General features: G+C 42.2%; 1 protein-coding gene across 2 annotated transcripts in view; it reads right to left on the bottom strand.

Moving 5' to 3' along the window:
- Window positions 1–24,206, bottom strand: part of Dpp4 (dipeptidyl peptidase 4) — an 80,335-nt gene extending 56,129 nt beyond the window's left edge. Inside the window, exons 1-2 of one of the 2 annotated variants that reach the window (XM_055600017.1) lie at window positions 24,073–24,206; window positions 23,532–23,616 (exon numbers count right to left, since the gene is read on the bottom strand). In XM_055600017.1, coding sequence (XP_055455992.1) covers window positions 23,532–23,616; window positions 24,073–24,078 — 91 coding nt within the window. In that variant the 5' untranslated portion in view covers window positions 24,079–24,206. The remainder of the gene's footprint in view (window positions 1–23,531; window positions 23,617–24,072) is intronic. The other variant, XM_055600015.1, reaches the window with a different exon arrangement.
- Between the last annotated feature and the right edge of the window lie 245 nt (window positions 24,207–24,451).

The following is a 24,451-nucleotide window of genomic DNA, read 5'->3' as shown; positions in this document are numbered from 1 at the left end:
GCGATCTTATCTTCAGAGGCTCCCTGCCTTTCTCTGCTGCCTCCAGGAGCACGCGAAGGTCTTTGCTTGGCACTAGCAGGCCCCACTGTCTCACAGAGCACTCTCTTCCCAGCTCCTGTCCTCTGCCTGCAGGTGTTGCCTCACCCTGTCACGTGATCTGCCACTGACCCTAGGGACCCTCTCCGGCTTTCCCACCTCTGCCTTGACCTTCTCCTTCAACTGCTTTCGTTCTCTGTCTCTCAGCTCTTTCATGAGAACTTCCATTCTGCCCCATCTAATTTGCTTCTTATATTCTTTTGGCTCTTATAACCTATGTTGAGAGCTATTGTTACTTAAATTTATTGGCTAAAAACTTATGGATGTAGACAATGCATTCTGATCACTGTGGGCCAGCCACCCGTGTCAATTCCTACTCTTCCGAACAAATCATTTTTCCAAGTTCATGTCTTCCGTTTTGCAATTCACTGAATTGAACCGGGACCATTTAAGTGAGCATGAACACGAAGCTCTGCTGGAGGCTGGTTGGTAAACCAGTGGATGTACAGCTCAAGAGAATGATTCACCTCTCTCAGAATCCATCAGCAGCCAGGATGGGAAGTGCCCCGAGGGTTCCTCTCTCATCCATGACTTGCTGTTGACAGGTCCAGTCTTGTGCCGGCAACTACAGCTATGGTGAGTTCAAGCTTGCAACGGCTGTGTCATCATGTTTTTGTAACCCATCTCCCTGTCTTCTGGCTCTTCCTGCAATGCCTCCTGTGCCTCCGAGGGGATGTCATTGGTGCTGCGTTAAAGGCTGAGCACTCAACAATTCCTCATTCTTGACATTCTGAGCAGGCAGAGGTCCCTGCATTCACCACCATGGCACAAATATTTATTATGGGGGTAGCTAACTTCTGTCTGAATCAAGACCAACAGGAGGGAATTCATGGCTGATAGTGTAGACCTGGCAAGAACCCATAGCAGAGACGGTCACAGACACCACTGGGTAACAAATTATTATTGTTTAGTTAAACTAACGTGGTAAAAAACTGCCTTTTAAACACCTGTGGCACAGACACCAATGCCACCCTTAGCTTTAATGACGGGGGTTTCTCTATAAAATGAGTTGTGGCAGTGAGAGGCAGGGAAAAACATCATTCTACGCTCACTGTACAGTCTTCTCAGCCAGGCCATGTGCTTTTTTAAAAGCAGGATTGGGAGGTAGTGATAGTTTTGGTTTTGTTTTGCTTCAACTCTCTTCAACTACCACAATTCAGATATAGGAGGACATACACACATACACACACACACACACACACACACACACACACACAAGCATGCAGAAGTTGTATTACTTGATGTAAGATTTCATCACATAACTATTCCACACAAACTAAAGGGACTGGTTTCCCTGATCCCAGAGACTAATAACAAAGAGCTGATGTCCTTCTCCACATCCTCAATGTTCTCATGTCCATGGAAACCTCTACCACAGTACCAGCCATATCACAAGAGTTTCCAGTAAAAGCTGCACTTTCCTTGTTACTTTCTCACAGCGCAAACTGTTCTTTCCAACGAACTTCTTAATGGTGGTTCCTTTTGAGCTAACCTGATGATATCATGCCTCTGTCCATTAAACCTTCTGCTTCTACAGATTACATGGCTACATTTGCCTTATTACTTCACTGATGCTGTTTACACCAAATGTGCTAGATAGGTTGAAGAGACATAGAAAACCTGCTCGTTTTTCATTTCAAAGTGCATGTCCTCCCATAAGTTAAGATAAAGATGTATATGAGCAGAAATATGGCAGATGGGTAAAATCTACCCTTGAGCTTCCTTCAGACAAGAAGTTAAGCATTGTGCTATCAAGAGCTGTCCACTAATGCCCTCAATTGTTTGTGCCCATCCAGCTATTCTTTCCTACCTCAAATAGTTAAGAAGCAAGTTTTGTTTGGTGATTGTTACTGAGGATATAAATGCCGCTATCAAGAGCTCCTAGTCTACTAGCAGCACAAAACATACTCCCAAATTAATAAAAATTGAAATATATTAACTATAGGCATTCAAAATCTTATTCTCTTCTGGCATAGAGTAGGTATATACCTATAAGAGGGAAGGAAATGTATATATGTATACACATGCACACACACACACACACACACACACACACACATATATATAATGAAAGAGACACCACATGGAACACACATCGTTGGCTCTTGGTTTCATAAGAAGGGAAAAGGAAGTGGATGAATTCTGGTAACAGGTCACACAGCTCTTTTTTACTTATGGCTCGGCCGTTAAAGGCTAGGCTCACAATCATAAAGATTAAAATGATATTTTATGGACACTTGCTTGCCCAGGCTTTCTCATTTAAAATACTAATAACTTTAATTAATAATTATATTGATCAATTAATTAGTAATTAAAATTAATAACTGAGTCCAAATTCCCTTGAGATTACCTTGTATCCAGTGAGCTACTATTTCACTCATGCTGCCTGCCCCACCAAATCCTTGCCTCTTGGCATTCCTCTGGCACTGAGCAGTTCATTCTCTCGTCAGCATACAGCTTTCTAAAGCCCCCCACCCATACCTCATTCAATCTCCCTTCTGCTCATGAGATTCCCTGTTGATCTAATGCTGATCGAGGAGGATGACTTGCTGTTGCTATGGCCCTGCAGGACCCACACCTGCCTTGCCTTGTGTTAGGTTCATTATTGTTCTTAGAAAGCTGAATGCAAACCAGTTTCTAAATATTCACAGTCCCAGTGCCTGGCCACACGGTAGCAAGTAGAACAACAAATGTTCCATATATATATATATATATATATATTTTTTTTTTTTTTTTTTTTTTCTGTCTTGCCATTTGATAAGCAGGACACATGGGAAGACAGTTTGGAAACATCTAGATAAGCGAGCGAGTTCTGTGAGCTGTGAGTGCCAAGTCCAAGTTTTGACCTTTATCAATTTCACAGTTTGCTGCCAAGGTACAACCTATTCTGTTGAGCTCATACGGGGCACGCTCCTGTTCGTGCTTCTCCTTCCTCTTCTCCGTGCTCCCTGACAGGGCACTGCTGCAGCAACAGATGAAGGTCCTTGGCTGCTCCCACGGTTTTTGTGGTGCGACCTGGGACGTGCCGTTCATTTGACTTATTGGTTCAAAGCATTGTGCCAGCCAAGAAAAGCAGTTAATCATGTGGTACCCATCAGCTCGTAAAGAAATACAATCCTCTCTCATTTAGAATTTTAGCTGTATTCTGCTTTACTTCCTTGGCTAGAAAAACGAGGATGAACCGTGTGAAAATGCCATTTGTCACTCATCGAAATCAGAATAGCAGCACTCAGAATGGATCAGCCTGATAATAAATTCTCACCGAGGATTGTGGTCGTATAGTGAATCCTAGCTTCAGGATCAGAATTACTTCTAGATCAATAGTAATCCCAAGATGATAAAATCCTGATGAGAGGACTACAGTTTTGCAGGGCAGTCTTGACTCTGACCATTGTCACTGTGTGTAAAGTATATTTCACTTAAAATAATTATGCTCACTCATTATTAGTCTTTTTAACTCTTAAAATCTGATTTATAACATTTCTACATTGCAAAGATAAACTGTTTTGGAAATTAAATATCTAATGAAATACTTTTTAAAAAGAAATATATCTTTTACAGCTCACAAATGTATAGTTTTTTTTTTTTTTTTAAGAAAAAAATAGGGAAAAGAGATATCTGGTTATAGTTTGTAGATGCCATATGGCAACCAGTCAACATTCCACAGTAATGTTTGTTTCTATGAGTACAAAGAAGTAAAACAGGTGTTACTTCAGAATTCACTCTTGTAAAATAGCAACGTTGACAGACAAAGAAAATTTTTTTAATAAGACAGAAGAAGCAATTAATGGACAGGCTATTCAGACCCTGAGGCTGGACCACACAGCCACCTCCCATCTCTCCTGAGTCACAACACAAGAAGAAAGGAGTAACAGTTTTGAAAGCCAGGGACCTAGGTTTGAGCACAGACTTGCCTGTTGCATTTGGCTTTGACAAACTACTAAATCCTTGCTATGGCTCAGATCTGATCAACTGCAGCAGTTTTAAGAGGTGCAGCCATGGGGAGAGGCGACTATGTCCTGGACGTTCCATTCTCAGGGATGAGTTAGTACCTTATTAGATGGGTGGGAGGAATGAGGCCCTCATGTGCCACCATGTGAGGATGCCGCTGGTAGAAGAAGTCATCAAGAAAGCAATCTCTTCTCTAGTGCTGAACCAGCTAGCCCCTTTGCTTTGACTCTCCCAGATTCCAGGAAAAGAAGAAACAAAGTTCTGTTCTTTACAATTATCCAGTGTTAGCTATTTTGTCATAGCAGCACAAAATGACCAATACAGAAATTGGTACTGGAGAAGTGAAGACTTGCTAAGCAACATCGGAACTGGGTAATGGATAGAGCCTGAAACTGTTTTGAAGCACATGTCATAATGAGCTTCATGCTGTAGCACTAAAGACAATGTTAGTGAGGGCTCCAAAGAATAGGTCTTCAGATAAACTCTAAGTCTTCTTTGAAATTATTCTAAGTAATTATGTTAAAAATGGTGAGAGAAATAAGGATGATTCAGACCACTTTGATGAGGTCTGAGGCAAAAACGAGGACCATCTTTTTGAAAACTGGAGGAAAGACCATCCTTTCTTAAAGTGGCAAAGAACTTTGTGTCTATGCTCTAAGACTTTCTAGAAAGCAGAATATAGGAGCTATGATCTTACTTTGGTGGAAGACATTTCTTTTTAATTTAAATTTAGTTTTTATAAATTATTCACTTCACATCCTAATTGTAGCCCCCTCATTCATCTCCTCCTGGTTCCCACTTTTTCTCCTTCTCCTCCCCCCCATTTTCTTCCCCTATTTCTGAGAAAGGGAGCACTCTCTTCCCCACCATCTGACTCCAGCCTATCAAGTCTTATTAGGATTGCCTGCATCTACTTCCTCTGTGGCCTGGCAATGTTCCACCACCAGGAGGAAGTGATCAAAGGACTGGCAATATTTCTAAGCAAACTGCTTATAGTATTCTGTGGGTTCTCCTAACTGCCTATGGTAAAATATAAGAAGAAAGACATGAGCTACAGTCAGAGTTGACAATCCAAAGAGAAACTTAAATACTTCAATTTGACTAGATCATAAAGATGGAATGACATATTTGGAAAGAATTCCTAGGGTACGGACAATTAATTATTTGATATAAAATTCAATGTATAGGGAGCCTAAGGCTGTGTTCCCTGGTCTGTGTTATGGTGCTCCAGATGAATACCACACTCTGGGTAAGACATGAGCCATGGAATTTTATTTGACTTATAGTTCTGGAGCCTGGGAAGTCCAGGTTAATTAGTTCATGTCTTCTAGGCGCCTTGCTGCTGAGTCCTAGAAAGGCAGAAGGCATCGCATGGCAGCAAAATCTACAAGGCATGGCAAGGGTATGCGTAACTGCTTTTACGTAATACCCTCTTCCGCAAACACAATAATCCACTTTCCAGAGCGGAGCCCTCATCACCTCGCATCTCCTGTAAGGCCCATCTTGATAGCACTTCTGCCCTGAGAATGGCATGTGTTAAATTCTCAACATATGAAGTTCAGAGATCACAAACCGTAGCATTATTCACAGAGACTGGAAGAATGACTTTAAATGCATGTTGGAGAGCATTGGTCCTGCCTTTTTGATCATAGACGTGGGCATGTCAAGACAAGGAACCATACCAAAATAGGAGCCTTGCATTCCCACAGCAACTCAGCATTCAGTGCCTGAAGTTGCCTTGAATCTATACTCCCTGAATTCTGGCAGAGTGTTCTTCTGCTGCCTTATGTATGGCTCTGGTAGGTCTGGTGGTGGTTTAGTGGCTACTTTGGAAGATACTGGCCATACCCTTTGGTGGTATACATGCAGTACCACCTCTACAGATAAACACAGTGCATGGCTTTTGCAGGTATAGCACTTACCACCTAGCCTCAAGGTTCTTTCAGAAAGCCAGAGGGCCTGTACAACTACTCCCTTGGTGATACTCTAGAAATCCCCAGTAGGACAAAGTTTGGTAGAGCAAACAAAAGTTCATTCATGCCTCTTCATGAGATTCTAGAACTGGGCCAGGATGGGGGAATTAGTTTGAGGTGCCAGGCTGGGGAAGCCACAGGCACAAGACTCCAACCTATGAAAGATGCTGTGTGGGTTGTGTTTAGCAGGGGATATAAGACTTGCCCTGGTGTGTCTAAAAGTGAACACTGAGCCAAATGTTTTTCTCAAGACACAGAAGAATTAATGAGGCTTTTCCTGTTGGGTTCTGGCCGTACCTGGGGCCTATTCCCTTTCTTGCCCTTTTATTCTCTTTTGAAATAGAAATACCTATCACATTTCTGTCCTGCCATTGTAGTTGAAAGCATGTGATGTGCTTGATTTCAGTGTCATAGCTGGAAAAAGCCTACCTAAGAATGCATCTTCTCTTGAGCTTCACTCCTGATTTAAATCTGGCTCTTCACTTGGCACTTTGGAGTGGCTGCTAGAATTAGCGTCAGGCGCTAAGGAGGAGCCCTGAATGTAGCTGGTGTTTGAGAAGGACATGAATTTTAGGGCGGTGGAATGCTTTGGTCCAAATGTCCTTCAAAAATCATGAGTTAAAACTTTCTGTGTTAAGAGACAGGCTTGCAGACATTATATGAAGGGAGAGTCCTTGGAACACATAACTCTAAATCTCCAGCAAATCCCAACCCTCAGGGGTCAGGGAACCCCACAGAAGAGGAAACAAAAAGAGTGTAAGAGCCAGAAGGAATGTAGGACATCAGGACAATAAGGCCCTCTAAATCAACTAAGCAAAGCTCATATAAGCTCACAGAGACTGAAGCAGCAGGCACAGGGCCTGCACAAGTCTGTACCTGGTCCTCTCCATATCTACCTATGTCTGTATCTGTATCTGTATCTGTATCTGTATCTGTATCTGTATCTGATTCTGTCTCTGTCTCTGTCTCTGTCTCATATATATCTATGTATGTGTGTGTATGTATGTATATTACAGCTTTCAGCTTAATACTTTCATGGACTCCTGAATATATAAACAAGTGTGTCTCTGACTCCTGTGCCTCCTCTTTTCCTTCTGATGGGTTGCCGTCAAGCTTCTAAGCAACAGTTTTTGTTTTATCTTATTATATTTTATTTTGTCATGCTTGGCTGTTATCTTTTAGAAGCCTGTTATTTTCTAATGAGAAGCAGAAAGGGAGTGGATCTGGAGAGGAGGGGAGGTGGGGATCAGCGAGGAGGAGTAGAGGGAGGGAAACTGTAATCAGGAAATATTGTATGAGAAAAGAATCTATTTTCAAAAAAAAGAACAAGATAAGAGACAAGGCTTGTAGGAAAGTGACTGAGTTATGAGCACTCTGCTCTCTTGTGGGAATCAGAACTTTGTAAAAGAGCTGAAGTGTCCTTGTGTCCTTCTGCCTTTCTGCTATTGAGGAGACATCATTACACAGGCCTTTATCAGACACCAAATTCTACTTGGTACCATGAGAAGTACTTAGACTTCTCATCCTCTATATTATTGTTATTATTATTATTATTATTATTACTATTTAGGAAACTCTAGAGATATGGCAAAGTGTGTATTATTGTGTTGTTCCAAGCAGTTCTATAGAAGTCAGGATGCATGAGTAAACAAACAGATAGATAGATAGATAGATAGATAGATAGATAGATAGATAGATAGATAGAGAGATAGAGAGATAGAGAGATAACTAAGAAGTCTTTTCTGGCGCATCTAGCAGTGACGCTGAGACCAATAATTCAACATCAAGAAAAGAGCAGCCAATTAAACTTCACTGTGTTTATAACTGAGGCGTGTAATAATAGAGAACAGCTTAGAAACCTGTCACTCTCCTTGGTTTGGGATGTACACACACCCTACCTTAGGCAGTGCACCTGGCAACCCTGGTCCCCACCTACACCGGGTTGCCTATGCACTCCACTCCAAAACAATGAAATATATTTTTATGTCCAAAACAACCATCGGTGGTTTCCCTTTCATGGACAGTTTCTATGCTGATACATCTTTAGATACATGTAGGCACGGGAATGAGAAGGTTGGCCCAGTTCAGACTGGTCTGGAGCATGTGAAATAAAACCTCATATCCTCTTAGTGAACTCTTAGGGAGAATGTCCAACTAACATCTTATGTCTGTTCATAATTAGGTGTGAACATGATTAAAATCATAAACATTAGAGGAAGAAACATGCTCAGCAGAAAAAAGGTTATATAGCACAAATCTGTCCATCAGAATATAAAAAATCCTCCCCAATCCCTAGCAGTTATCTCTTTCTCTTAAAACTCCAAAAAAAAAAAAAAAAAAAAAAAAAAAAAAGTTGTCCCAAACACTAACCAGGGCTCTTGAGTATTCTCTCACTTAGGTGGCTTGGTGTCTCTCTAGGAAGCCTAAAGTTAGTTTCTTTGCCAATTTGTAATCTGTGTGGCCTCCCTTTGCTCACCCAATTCTTTTAATAAGACGTGAAACTTGCCAGGCATGGTGGCACACGCTTGTAACCCCAGCACTCAGGGAGGCAGAGGTAGGAAGATCTCTGAGTTTGAGGCCAGCCTGGTCCGCAAAATGAATCCAAGACAGCCAAGGCTACAAAGGGAAACCCTGTCTCAAAAAGACCAAAAAAGAAAAAAAAAATTGAAAAAGAAAAACAAGAAATTTTAAGTGTAAAAAAAAAGACTCTGGAAACACCTGATATAGATACTAAGCATGGATAACATACTCTCAAATGGTGATAGTATCATAGCCAGAGCCCATTACATTGGAAAAACACCGAAGATATACGCAAGCTCATCACCTGCTTTCTCTGATGTGCCTAAAACTACCCATGGCATCCGTAGTACGGGTCAAGAGTATGCAGAATGAAAGGAAGCCCAGGAGTTACTGAGATGAAGGATAAGTAAAGAGTGACACTTTCAGGTTATACTAGAGTCTGGAAGATAGTCGTGGCCAGCAGATTTCCTTCCCGGCAAAGGAGCCATCCCAGCAGCAGCAAGCAGCATCTGATAAGAGTATGGACTTTTAGCCAGGGTTTGTAAAATGCTGGAACAAAGTGCTCTAAACATCTACCTTAGGATGAACCAACTTTTATAAAGAATATGGGCATCTACCTGGGGTCCCAGCTCAGTGGTAAAGCACTTGCCTGGGTTCTGTAAGACCCTGTGGTTGAGACCAAACACTGCAAGAATGAAAAGAATGTAAATATGTTACCATCCATTACATTTCAAATGTTCATTCTGAGAAGTAACCAAAGTAATGATTCATATTTACCAGAGTAAAAGGAGTTTGGATAAAAGGAGGTGACATAAGTGGTTGCATGCTCCTTTCCACTTTTTCTTAGTCCTAACAGCATCTAATACCATGCATTTCTCTTATCCTCTTGTTTGCCCATGAGGAGCACGCATTTATTTCATTTATTCACGACACATCACTATACTTGGACAGGGCCTGGTACACAGTAGGCACTTAATACACAGATACTGGATGACACAGATAATACCAGGCTAAGGAGCAGTAGCTATAGCAGCAATGTAGGGCTTCCAAGTGGCAGTGAGATCGAGAGCAGAATCGGCCAAGAAGAGTCAGTAAGAGATTGGGTTCTAGCCTGTCACTGGCCTCCAACAGGCCCATTTCTCTCAGCTTGCACCAGTTTTTCAGTCTTCTGTATTTGGCATCCTTCTTTGCTTTATGATGCTGAGAGGATTTATGTAGTATTTCCAAGGTCTAGGTGTTTGCCGAACTTCTGTTAGCTTCTACTACTAGGAAAACTAGGAGAAAGGCCAGAGACCAAGAGGAAAGGAGAAGGGACTGACTTAGTCCTTGCTGATCCTTGCCAGTAGCTGCACCCATCCAGCTTCCAGCCTCCTTTAGAGTTTCTCTTTAGGGTGTTTTGGCTTGCCTTCCAGAAGAACCAGAACAGTTAGGCTCAGCACACACCTCAGAGCTCTCAGCTCAGAGGTCTGTGCCCCAAGCCTTAGGCTCAATATTTCCTTAGACCTCCTCCTCCAGTTTGCATCTGTAAAACCAATTTATATACTAAATCTCTCTGCTTAAACACCTATTGTGACTTCTAGGTTATCATGAAACCTTACTAGATACTTACAAGAAAGGAAGTCTATACCAGTTGTAAGATTGCAATATCTAGCTGGATCTGGGGTTGCACCATTAGTTTCTCTTGAGTGACTGGGTGGGAGATATTTTGGGTTTTGTGGCCACTAAGTTTTTGTTTGTAGCTTTGTTGTAGCTATTCAAAGTCAGCCTTTATAACTCGAAAGTCATTGCAGCTAACCCAGAAATGAATGAATGATGCTAAGGTTCCATAAAATGTTACTTACAAAAGCAGGTAGCCCATGTGGAGTGTTAAATAAGGGTGTAGACATTTCTCAAAACAGTGAGCAATAAAATAAAGCAAACAATTCTCAAGACTGTGTTTAACAAACAGAAACTGAGATTGGCATGTGGACAGCTTGGAAACAGTAAGGACGTGGTCCTACAGAGCAGCAGAGGGCAAAGGGACCCTGTATTTGGGTCAAGAGGGAACAATGCAGCACAGGTGTGGGACTATGAGCCATCCTGGCCGCTGCAAAGGAGGGTCCAGGAGTCTCCACACACTGAACTAATGCTACAAAGGGCCACAGGCTTGCTTACTCCTTTTAGGGGAAAAACTAGTCTTAATTCTGATTATAGGTCCTCTCTCACCGCTTGAACTACCTTGAGAATAAACAAGACATAACAACAAAAGACTAAACTAATATAACGGGTGTGTTTATGCCTTGCTAATCTTCCTGACAGTGTAGGCCGGTGTAATCTGAAGAGATAAGACACAAGTGAAGGACACAACTTCTTAACAGTATAGAGATAAATGAACCACAGACCATATCAAATTGCTTCAGCCTAGGGGGTAGTTTCAGGGTAGTTTCTCGGATGACAAATAAGTGAAAATATTTGAGCAGAGACATTGTTGAAGGGTGTTATCAGGCAAACTTGGAACGATCAGCTGCTATTTGGAAGAATATCATCGTTTAGGGAAGCTGAAAAAAACTCTAATAGTGACTCACTGAAGAACTTTCCAGAAATATTTATGAGCATAATTAACAAAGCTACTCTTCGGGACAGATGTTCCTAATCCAGAGTACAAGGAAAAACAGTCACTGGAAAATGTCCCATAGAAATGGTCCCTTTTCCAGTATATACCAGGCAAAATTCATAACACCATGGGGCACATGGTAAATGTTATTAAGTTTCTAGCCTCTGGGACTGTAAGAAACAGAAGCAGTTTGCAAATGCATCCAGAATCACATTTATAATTCTTCTAGCATTCTTAGTGTGCTGGATACTTCCAGGCATTGTGTATTTTTATTAACTCTCTTATTTATTTTAGTCTTACCCAGCGTTAGAGATAAGAAGACCAAGATACGGATAACTGTGACCAACGTGCCATGACTAATCAACCTCCAAGCCACAACTGAAAAAGTAGTCGGCTCCAAGGGCTTCGGTTGGTTCTGACTTTCTTCTAAACCTCACTGAACATTTGGGCAAGTGATTGCCCTTGGTAAATACTCTGAGAGCAGATTTTGTGAACTGGTGGGAGTGAGTTAGGCCTTATAGAGGAATGAATTCAATGCTTGCAACTAATTGAAGACAACTAAAAATTGACTTGTCTCTGGAGGCCTTATGTCAAAGGAGAGAAGAGTGTTCATTTCAGGATATTTCTGTTTTTACCAGTAGAGTTTGAAAGGCTGATGGATAAGGAACAGTTGAGATGAGATATGAAAGTGAACAAGAGGACACCATACAGACTCAGGGAACAACCTTTGGAGAAAGAGCAGCAAGTGGGATGAGCTACAGTAAGACAGACTGTAAGGAGCTCAGACAAGAGGGGTCAGAGTTCATGGCCAGCTGATTTGGCCATGTTTTCTGGCCAATAGCTGTTTTCCTTTTAAGGAGATAGGAAGCCAGGGTGAGGGACATAATTTGCCTATGTTTAAATATGACCACTGCATTTGTTTTCTGTTGCTGCTGAACAAAATTACCACAGTCTCAGTGGATTAATAACCAGCCCCACCATCCAGTCCCCAGGTCCAGTTTGGTAGGTCACCAAGAACAGCCTGCCACAGCTGGCTTTTCCTCTTTAGAGTATAGTGAGTGTGAGATCAAGGGTTGGCTAGCCTAGGTTCGAATTTGGAGGCTCTAGGGAGAAGTCTGCTCCCATGCTCATCACACTGTTGTCAGATTCATTTCACTGGGATTGTAAGACTGGAATTTTCATTTATTTACTGACTCGGAGCCAGGGCTCCTCTCGCCTCTTAGAGAATGCTAGCATTCCTAGCTACATAAATTCTTCCAAGTCAGCAACAGCAGACAGTGCCTAGGATATCTAACTTTCTACTTTATGACTAAACAGATGATATTAACAAAAAAAAACTATGATTTTTTTGGTTGTTATTTTTAAGTAAAGAGGCAGAGAAAGGGGTAGGAGGTTCTCGTTTGAGGATGTGAAAGATTGTGGAATGTTTATAATAGAATAGAAATAAGCAAAATAGTGATCCTACAGACAGAGAAATAGTTGAATCTTTTTCTTCAAATAAGCACAAAGGAATGGGATACATGACAAAAATGGAGGGTGTGGCCTTAGATAGGAACTGGAGACTTGGTCCAGCATCCTGAATGAAAACATAGAAGGGCTTGTAAGAAATGAATGAATGATCTTCTCATTATGATAGCAGGGAGGGTGAAGCTTGGTTGATGCTTGAGGGGTGGGTTATACAAGGAATCCTCCATTAAGGGAGTGGGCAAACCAAGATATGGTTTTCCCACTGATACAATAGACCACAAGTGAGTTATGAGTCAGGAACAAAGGGTCCCTCTGTCTTGCGTTCTGGATATTCTCTTTGGTGTGGTCAAACTACTTCTATTTAGACAATATGCTTGTTAATGCCCTACCAACACACACACGAAACTTACTCTTTTGTCCATATTAAACTATTACAGTTTCTAGGGATTTGAGGCTATTTTATTTGCTTTTCGTTCATTTCTTTTGTTTTTATGGCCATTAACTATTTTGAGTCTTAGTTTTTCTGAGTGAATTTTGTAGATCTGATTTTTATGGTTTTTAAAAATATTGTTTATTTAGGGGATGGTAAGAGGGCTCTACAGTTAAGAGCACTGGCTGCTCTTTCAGAGGACGCATGTTCTATTCCTAGCACCCACATGGTAGCCCTCAACCGTCTGCAACTCCGGTCCCTGGGGATCTGATGTCCTCTTCTGACTTTTTTGAACACAGCATGCACATAGTGCAAGGATATGCATGGAGACAAAACATCCATACACTAAAAATTATAAAGAAAGAAAGGAAGACAACAGCTGCTCATTTTATGTTGACTGCTTTTGTAAAGGTTTATACCTGCAAATTGGATAAAAGGTGATAGTACTCATATGTTTATGTACTCATATGAGAAACTGGATAGTAATTTTCTTTAAATATTTCTGACTTCCTCTCTTGTCTCAAATTTGTATGTGACATATTGCAAATTCAGTTTTTTTTTCCTGCCTATAATTGCTTTGGAGGCCAAGATAAAGAAAATTCTGGAGTCAACGTGCCCTGAAAAATAAAAACAAAAAAGGGAAAAAAAAGGAACATCAAAATACAGTCTTACAACAAACTCATGGAGTTAGGAAAGAACACGGGAAGACAGTCACCAAATCCAGTTCTCTGGAGAACAGAACCAGTTTGTTGCTTGTATTTTGCTGGGAACTTATATCTTCCTAATGGAAGGAGAGCCATAGCAAGATGCATGGAGCTTAAATGGTCCCTCTTCTTGACATGAAGAAGAAAGTTCCTCTTTAGCCCTAGAAAGGCTGATGTTTATTCGTTCTAGCCCAATAATGATGATCTGTTTTCCTTGTTAATAATTAATTTAAAAATACAGAAGAGATGAACATTTTATCCAATGAAATGTAAGGAAAGTATGCCTCAGGTCAGGGGATATCTAGTAGTTTTTCCATTGATACAATAGGCCACAGATAAGGAACGGCTCCCCTCCTTTCCTGACAGAGTCCCATGGGCAGATGATGCTCTAAAGTTTCTATGCTCACCCAGGAAAAGGAGCATGAGAGATCCCTCAGAAGATGCCTTTGAGAAAAACTGCCAAACAATGTGTGGGTGACAGATATGAAAGGCAGAAAGACCTGGGGGCCTTGAGAATGCTGTCTGGTCTGGGCCCTGACACATGGCATTGCCTTAAAGTAGACCCCTATTTATGCAAGATGCTGATAACACCACAGTGGTGAGATTCTGCATTTTAAACAACTCTGGTCAGGCAGTGTGATTTCTTGCAGATAAAAATATCCCTCTTAATATAATCTTCATAATGAATCCTGGGGCTGTAAATTGCCAGGGACTGAATATATCCATGTGATCTGCATGCCTGGAGTGAGCTCAGGGGTTGGGGAAGTGGAAGAATTACATTCAGGCCCAGTAATCATTAATCTTTCATGCTTGGCTAATTTCTACACAAACTTTCCTGGACAGTACTTGACTTTTTGCTTTTGAACACTATTCCCATAGCACTTTGATCATTTACTAGAAGAGGGCTTCGGCCTCTTATTGCAGTTAATGTTCAGGTGTCTTTTAATATCGTCATCCTTTTGAGGACAGAGGTCATTGCTATCATCTTTACATTCCTAAGGACAAAGTGCAGGGAGAATGTTACAGAGAAAGCCCAGAGCCTGGCTTTGGGAGGGGAATTGGCCAGAGGAAGCTCTGCAGATTAGCAGACTCAGCTGGTGGCTCTAGGAATCCTCTGCCTTTCTCCCTTCATTCTTCACATTCCTGCACTGTCTTACCTCTGAAACAGAGCTCACTAAAACAAACAAGCTTATTTCATCTCCAGGATACAGATATCTCCCCTCCCACCTGTACAAACTAGCCCCTGCCCCGAAACACAGTGCACACAGAAATCTGAGACATACTTTTCAGTGTAACCAATATCCTGCTATACGTGCACTTCAACCCTCCAGTGGCTCGAAGTCATTACTTGGACTAAAAGAGAAGCTCCCTTCTGAATCCATCACCTCCTAATCCCATTTTACTTTTGTCATAGTCATTTTCTACCATCTGAATCGATTTCTGCACTTTCCTGTTATGTGCCTGCAATAGACTTTAAAGGCCCAGGGGAGGTTGTCCTTATGTGCATTTCTTGAGACCATAGTCCCTTTACTCACAGTAACTCTTGACATAAAAAAAAAAAAAAGTGTTAGGTTGACAAATACTGATTTGGTTACTCTAAGATTTTAGCCTTTAAAAAGTGTTAATTCTCATGCTTGAAGTAATTATATGGATTAAATAAATAAATAAATAAATATAAAAATATCAAACTCACCCATGAGAAGTTTACTGGGTTTAAGTAAGGTGGGCCTGAACAGGGACCAGCTAACTCAAATTGGAGAAGGTGAAGTCAGGGAAGGCATGCAATGATCCCACATTTATGTTTCCTTTTTTCATTTAGCCTTCCTGAACCACCATGACTTCCAGAAAACTAGAAACAAGATCACTACAGGCTTTGGTCCTGCCTTAAGTTACTTTTTTTTTTCTTTTTTTTTCTTTCTTTTTCTTTTCTTTCTTTCTTTTTTTTTTTTCAAGCCTAAGATGGGTAAATTACATAATATACATTCATTGATCTATTTTTTTTTCATACAGTGAACCAAATACTTAAGAAATATGTACACTCAGCGAGATGGGTCTGTAGAAGCGTTAGAGAACCTTCATATAAAACAATTCCTTTAAAGTACAACATAAAATAGAAAACCCTATTCTTGGAAATGAATGAAACAGCTCAGAAGTGGTAATTTTGTGGTTTCTAGTTATTCTCAAATTAAAAGGCCACCTTCTCCCAGAGGTCAAAATGGAGCCGTGAAGACTAAAGGTGGGAATATTTACAAGTTATTGGTTTACAAGAATGAAAGGATTGCATTCTGCCATAAAGCAATGATTAAACATTAATTCTGAAAAACTGGTAGTCATCAAAGCATGACCAGTTTCTTTTTCTTTTTTACATAAGCATATATTTATTGTAGTTTACGTGTATATACACTATATATTATATATCATATATTTAACACATGATTTCACTATTGGGGATTAAGTACAGCAATACAGTTTCTTGGCACATAAAATTTGAAGCATGAATAAATCTTCTTTTTATTGTTCTTCATGAATCATTTCATCCTAAAAGAAAAGATTCTGGTGCTTTAGTGGCTTTCTAGTTGCACTAATTTTTGTCAGCTTCCATCTGTTCATGTACTTTGCTTATATTAAGAAGGTAGTTGAAAGCAAAGTGCTGCTTCTAGATGTCTTAAGTTCAAGCCACAGCTACAAAATGAATGAGCATGAGGGCTCGGAATGAAGGATTTACTGACAATGAGCATTGTTCAGCACTGTACTGATAAAGCCACAGAACCAGTGTTCATGAGAAGGAACGCGAGAGCCAATCACTTTATTAATTCAGCAAGTGCAATGCTTTTCAGAGAGCTGTTCCAGAAATCAGCAAGCTACAGTAAGTAACCTTGACATGGCAAGAAATGTCTTTTCCAAGGTGCTCTTGGAGTCAAGAAGAGGAAACCAAAACTAGAACTATGATTCCGGGCTTCAGCAATAGATCTCAAAACTGGTGTAAGTCCACAGATGATTGGACAGAGCAAGACTGGGTAATGGGAGCAGCGAAGGGATGGCCAGACACTGAGCTACTGAATCGCTCTCATTCATTTTTATTTCTTCCGATAGTTTTCTCCCTTTATCTCTCTTTCTATATTTTCACTATTTTAGTTTAGTGGCTCCTGAATTGGACAGCATGGTATATTGGTTTGTTTTCCTGTCCATTGTGTCCTGACCAACACAATCATAATCAAAGCATTTCTTCTAATCAGTTATTTCTGAGAACCAACAGATGGGCTCAGGGAGGCTATAATGCAAAAGTTTGGGATCCCAACATCTAGGACTTCCTTGCAAGCTTTCCATATCATAGTGTCTCCAACTTTAAAATGATAAGATATAAATGCCTCTGAGATCAACTATTTTGTGAAGATTAGAAAGAATAACATAACTTGAATCAGAAACAAAGCAAATAGAACGTTGGTGATAAATTGGAATGAGCTGTTACGACTAAAACTACTTAATGAGGCAGGAGTGAAAAACAGGGACAAGTAAAGAGGCACGAGAAGGAAAAGAGCACCCTTCCAACCCTCCACACACACAGGAGTCTGCTTGAGGACTCGCCAGCTGAGAGCCAAGAAGATAGTTAACCTAACTTACTGAAAAGGTTGTCTACATGGAGATATTCATTTTATATAAAGCCTTTCAAAGATTCCTTTAAATAGCCATGAACCATGTTCAAATCCTGAGCATATGTAGTTTTCAAAACGATCTTTAACTCTTGTGAGAACCTACAGTTTTCTGCATATTTTACAAAGGAGCCTACAAACATTTTAGCTCCCTGTGTAGCCTTTGGCACTGGGTTTTATTTTATCCACTGGTAACAACCCTCCGATCTCGTTGAGTTCCTTAGCAACCTTTTGAGATGCAGCTTCTGGAAGCATCAAAATCTTCTTTAAGGCTACTGTAGACACTTAGCCCAGCTTCTCTCTTGAGAAGCTTACACCTACCCTATGATGGGGTGTACCTCAAGCTTTGGAGGAATTTGTTCTGAGACAATGAAGGAGTAACTTTTTTTTTTTTTTTTTTTTACCAAATGGAAATGAAAACAGTAATTTCTTCAAGAGTTGTCTCAAGGATTAGATGACAAATGCTCGAGGCAACAGGCCTCCTAGCCTGAGGGTGTGGGATTTAGATGTAGATTGCCTTGGGATTCTGGCTTAGAGTCCTTGATAAATTCTGAAATTCTTTTCTGGGATGAAGTCAAGAATCTCCGCTTCACCTGAGTGAATGAAGGTCTTTGAAAGGAACTGTTCAGGTTATTGTAGGTGGAACTGTGACTCTCGGTTCATGCCTGTTCTCACTGTCAATAAGACCATTTGAAAACACAGACGCTGCCCTGGGGGTATCACAGTGGTTAGAGCGTGCACTCAGAGCTCAGGAGTTCCTTAATTTAATCCTGCAGGGTTCTCCAGCGTTGCAGAGTGTGAAGGGGGTGGGGAAGCCTGGAATGTTAATTCTGAAGCTTGTTGCCTGCATATATGGGTTAGATGGGAATAAAGGCCCCTGGAGGAGGCTCTTTTCCTCATAACATTTAGGATATGGAGATTAACAGCCGTGACGTTATGTTATAGCTATGTAAATTAGAAGCTGTAAAAATTATGCTAATAAGACCCAGCTGAGTTTATACTTGATCACAAGCTAACAAAATAACAGTGGGGTTTAACAGTATCAAGTATCAGCTAGAGTCACGTGGTCTATGTGTGAATCTCTACTCTATAGAACGCTGAGAAAGTTTTCTCCAAGATGGTTGAGTGATACGCACCTTCAGGTGTTTGTCAGGCCCCCTTGTCATATCAGGTTGTTCTGAACTGCTAATACCAAACATCAGGATTGATGCTGTGGTGACTTCTGAAGCCAAGTCATGACAGGCACCAGGCCTTCCTGCTTAGCCCTTCTCGTGATTCCTTCAAGAGAATGCATCTGCCTGGCTGATGTAAGAGGCTCACATCAGGGAAAGTTAGGTCTGTAGCTAAAAACTAGGTGAGTGGCCTTGCATGGGATCTGCCATCACCAACTAATCTTTCAAGTGACAAGCTTAAGAGAGAATCCCAAGGTAATCCACACCCAAATTCCTCACCCATAGTTTAGGAGATAATGCTTGTTGCCTCAACTTTGGAGAAACTTGTTCTCAACCATGAAGAAGTAAACCCCTCCTATTTTTTTTTTTTTTTCATGTGGAAATGATAATAGCACTGTCTCCAAGAGTTGTCTTAAGGATTAAATAAATACGTGGAAGTCCTCAGCCCCAATACAAGGTGCAGAGTGAATCCTTTCAGACTATAATTTCATCATTGCATGCCTTCTTGCCCGAAAAACAAGCTGCTTCTGTGTTATTACAAGCCACCTTCCCCTGGGGCTTCAGTACTCAACATTAAAAGCACAGAGTCAACCTTCAGTCCCTTTAAGTTGTTATTCTTTGACTATTAACCAGGCAAACAAGCTCCTCTTTCTCTGTCTCTGATCCCTTTTGAGAGGAGAGGAAAAGATTTCCAAGGCAAAGAAAGTTAAGGCAGGTGCTATATAGCTAGGGGAACGAGAGCCCAAATTGCTGGCCAGAAGAAGACCAATGACTGATGACAGAAGGTTGACAACAGTCAACTGAGCTCCTACACTGCAGGCCATTCAGAAATTGCACTCTGACATAAACAAAGCTTTCATTCAGGTTCGTTTCTGTTCTTTCAACTGGGAATGGATCCTAGACTTTCTCAGGCAAATGTTATAGATCTTATCTTTCTCTTTCTGGTGATTCCTTTCTCCTCATATCTGGGTTTTCTTTTAGTACTGAGGGTGGGTGAAAAATCAAATTTCCTATGAATTAAGGAAGGTATTGAGAAAATTCACCATAGAGCAAAAAAAGGAACACAAGAAGAAGGATACGCCTATTCCATAATTAAACTAAATAAGAAAACTATTTGGCAACCAAATATTCCAAACATCATACTCTAAGGTGAAATAATCACACACTCTGAATGAGAGAGCTTCATTCCCACTTGACTGTTCTGACAGTTAACATCTGTTAATACGGTTCACTGATGATTTCCTGGGAAACGAAACATAACATGTTTCTAAAAAGATACATGAAAGTTTAAGAAGAAGCTTTACATACATTACACATATACCAAGTGGGGGAGATTTTCTTTTTCTCCTAGGGGACAAGATTCTCAGTTAACTTCCAGCTTCGGAAAGCTTTTTATCTTTACAAATAAGACAATGCTCTGAGGGCTCTCCTCCCAAGTCCATCCTGTTGTGTGTTCAGTGCATCTGGCTCTGTTGTCATCAGCATTTCATATGGAAACACTTGACCTTGTCTTAAACTGGCCTCTCAGGGGAAGAACATGGGTGTGCTCTTTTCTTCCCCTTCCTTTTAGCTCTTCAGTTCTTTGCTTTGCACATAGTCTAGGCCTCTTTTGTTTTCAACGAAATCTCCCTCCCCTCTCTTCCTCCTCTCCCCTTTAATTCTACTTTCTCTCTTTCTTTACTACACTCCTTTTACCCTGAGTTTTCCTTGCCAGAGCTGGTGTGATGTTAAGCCTTGGACAGGGGGTGGGGCAGGCAGGCATCTCATCAGCTGATCAGGATGTAGCTCAGCCCTTGTAAGAATCCCTTACTGAGTGCCACAGCCCAGAAAAGGTATTGCTGACTTAGTGGAAATGCTACCAGCCTGGGCTGTCATCTCTTCCTCTTATGATAAGGTAAAAGTTAAAACAGGATGACTTTCATTTTCTATCTAAACACCCAGAAGAATTCACAAGTTAAAAAGAAAGAACAATGTAACGGTAAACAAGCTGCCAGGAAACCAGGTTTCTAGCAGGTTCCCAGGAGACAGTCTCTGCTACCCTCCCCCACACCTTCTTAAGGTTAACCCGTGCAACAGGATAGCCAATCACATCTGAGTAGCTTCCCATTTCCAAATTGTGAAGTGCAACTTGTTTGAGGCCATTTGCTTCTTCCCACTATCAAGCCCAAGTGTCCAGGCATGCTCAAAATTCTCCCATACAAGCATTTTAAAGGAGGAGGGGACTGGAGGGATGGTTTGACTGTGGGAAAGAGTGCTTGTTGCTCTTGGAGAGGGCCAGGGTTTAATTCCCAGCACATTCATGATGGCTCACAAGCATCTGTGACTCTAGTTCCAGGCGATCACTACCTTCTTCTAACTTCCAATGGCACCAGGTGTTCAAGTGGTACCCAAACACTCATATACATAAAGTCAAATACATAACTCTAAACATACGTAATTTCCCATAACGTTTCATCACCTGTGTGTTAAAGCTCACTCCCCTGGGCCCGGGAAACAGAATATGATTGTTGTGTGTGTTGCCACACAAGTCAGTCATTTTTTTCTAACTCTTCAATCTTTCCCAGATTTCCTAAGGGATCTTCTTTGGGTCCTTAGGGTGTTGTGCCCAGGCCTCTCTAGCTTAAATCCTAAGAGTCAGTGACACTTATAACTGGACATTAGAAATATAATATAGAATAAACATACTAAAATCTGTACACTTAAAGAAGCTAAGCAAGAAGAAGAACCCTGGGTAAGATGATCAATCCTCATTCAGAAAGGCAAATGGGACAGACATCGGAAGAGGGAGAACACAGGACAGGACAGGAGCCTACCCACAGAGGGCCTCTGAAAGACTCTACCCAGCAGAGTATCAAAGCAGATGTTGAGACTCATAGCCAAACTTTGGGCAAGTGCAGGGAGTCTTATGAAAGAAGGGGGAGACAGTAAGACCTGGAAGGGACAGGAGCTCCATAAGCGGCCCAACCGAGAGAAAAATCTGGGTACAGGGGGACTTTTCTGAGACTGATACTCCAACCAAGGACCACATTATGGAAATAACCTAGAATCCCTGCACAGATGTAGCCCATGGCAGCTCAGTGTCCAAGAGGGTTCCCTAGTAAGGGGGGGGGACTCAGTAGCTAGCTCTTTGATCACCTCCTCCTGAGGGGCAGAGCAGCCTTATCAGGCCACAGAGGAAGACAATGCAGCCAGTCCTGATGAGACCTGATAGACTAGGGTCAGATGGAAGGGGAGGAGGACCTCCCCTATCAGTAGACTGGATGAGGGGTATGGGAGCAGATGAGGGAGGGAAAGTGGGATTGGGAGGGATGAGGTAGAGGGCTACAGCTGGGATACAAAATGAATAAATTGTAATTAAAAAATAATTAATTTAAAAAAAGAGTCAGGGAACGCAGACACGTGGGTATTTCAGGAAGTCCTCTGCAGAAGAACATCCTTGATGTTTTGTTTAAAGAAGAGAATGGCTTTGCCCTTCATGCAAAAGGGCAAAGTAGGCCCTCCCGAGTATGCACAGTCTATGCAGCAAAATAGAAGAATCTTTACAGTTAGCAGTCATTTGACCAAGCCATTTGGAAGGCAAGTTCGTGACTTGGACCCCAAGATTATTCTTTGTCCATCTCAAGTGGGCTTATCCACAGGCCATAATGTCACAGGCTTCCCTTAAGGGAGTTCTGGGGTTACAATTTTTCCTGGGATGCTGTAATGTCTCCATGTTTTGGTGCAGAAAAAATAGGCTATCTGAGGCTATACTTCGAGATTGTTTGATTTTAGATATGGCTCATCTTTTCTCACATGGATTTTTGAATGTTATTTAATTTTTATTTTTATGTACTTTGAGATAGGGCCTCATGTCTTCAAGGCTGGCCTTCAATTTCTTCTGTAGCTGAGGGTGGCCTTGAACCTCTGATCCTCCTTAGTTCTTGGACGCCAAGAACTATCTGTCTAACAGCAATAACCATTGATGCCTTAATATCATCATCAGTGGGTTCAATGATTAACTTTTGGTACCTTTGCTCCATTATGAGACTGAATGTTTCTGAAAGCTCTACATGCTACTTCTCAGTTGTTGCCTTGAAATCTTCCTAGGACCATCTGCCTACATCTGCACCTGGAGAGGCTGGCTAAAGTGGGAATTGATATAGAATGTGCCCAATATGTACTGTGTAATTACCGCATACTACATAAAAACATAACAGATACATAAGACATAAAAATCATAACAGTGGTTCACAAGAGAAGAGGATCCGAGGGAGACCCAGATTAGTTATTCTTGCTTGCATCCAATTGTGGGCATTCCATTATCTGTTTTGTACCAAAAGCTGGGGCCAAGCTGGAACACTCTGGCAAGCTGAAAATGCGTACAGGTGGCTTGCAGTGAAACAACCCCGTAAAAGCTGACTAATTCCAGGTCACTATGTCATGCACCGTGGCGATTTAGTGCTGCAATATTTCTAAAATGGTCAAATAATTCCTTCTCTACAACTGAATCTTCCAACTGATGAATTCTCATCATGCCTGAAGGGGAAATCTCTGGATTTCATCTCTGTCTCTGTCTCTCTCTCTCTCTCTCTGCTTTCTCATTTCCCAGTCTTCCACTTAAGATATTCCCATCGCTATGTTTTGGATCTTCAAAAGCTGCCTCATTTCCTCGGAAGCGCTACACTCACAACGTTCTAAAATCAATCTGAAGTTAAGATTTTTGCAATTACACTTAATAAAAAGAGACCGCGCCCCTCTCCCAGTTTCAGGAAGTGTGTATTTGTCATACATAACAAGGCCCTGAGGAAGCCTCAGGGCCTGAACCCTGGAGCCCCCAGAAGCAGCGGACACCATTTGGAGTCTTGTCAGACTTTACAGCCATACCCAGCACGTTGTTCCAGGTCCCCAATAAACTAAGCCCACACTGTGCGCGATCACATGCCACCTGACCCGGCGTCCGACCTCCCTAGCTTTTTAAGATGTTGCAAGGTTCTACCTTTGTTCAGCAGAACCACTGGCACGGTGATGACGGTGACAAGCGCGGCGACACCAAGCAGTCCCAGGAGAACCTTCCACAGTGTCTGCAAGCGGGTCAGATTGCAAACAATTAGAGGGAAGCCTTTGTCCCTCCTAGGTCGCTTCAGAGGCAGAGGGGGTTGCAGGTGCACCAGTAGCCTGGTGGAGTTTGGGGTTCACTCGGGCAGGAGCCCTTGAATTTTGGCCCCGGGAATGATCTCGTGATCTTGTTGGCTTCTTTCCTCCCACCCACCCGTTTGAAGCCAAATGAGGGCGCCGCGCGCGCTCCACAGGTGACTCCCGAACCTCCAAGGCTCAGTGTCCGGGTCCCGGTCGGATACTGCAAAGATCTAAGAGCGGACGGGACGCTCCTTCACCTGTTAGGGTGGCCCCTTGGCTTCCGCCTAATGGCAGCTCCTGGTGGCCTCCGGGAAATCTGGGGCAGTTTGCGGAGGGTTTGGCGAAACGGCGCCCACAGCCCGAGCCCGGGGCCGGGGAGGAGCGGCGCGGAGGGCACTCACCTTCATGGTCCCGCGGCTCGTCGGAACTGAGCGCCGAGGCTCGGAGGCAGGCAGAAGTCACCGCGCGGAGACGGACGTCCTGCGCCGCCGCCGCTCTGCACGCAGTCACCCTGAACTCGCCTCCAAGTTTCGGCCCGAGTTAAACATTAGTTAGCGCCAGGCGGGCTCGGCGTAAAGGCTTCAATGGGCAGTGTGGGCGCGGGGCCGCGGACGGAGCGCGGAGGTCCCCACCCACCCCCCCAGGCGAGCCAGGAAGTGGCACGCAGCCCCCCCACGCCCAGTGAGTGGAGGGCACCCACCGGGGGACAGAGATCCCCCTTTGCCGAAAGGGACACTGCACATTGGGGTTTAACGGCTGCTCCCTTCCGTGGGCTAGCAA

This window comes from Psammomys obesus, unplaced genomic scaffold, assembly GCF_907164565.1.
Source record: "Psammomys obesus unplaced genomic scaffold, mPsaObe1.curated_primary_1811, whole genome shotgun sequence".
NCBI lineage: Eukaryota > Metazoa > Chordata > Mammalia > Rodentia > Muridae > Psammomys > Psammomys obesus.
This window is presented reverse-complemented; position numbering and strand designations above follow the sequence as displayed.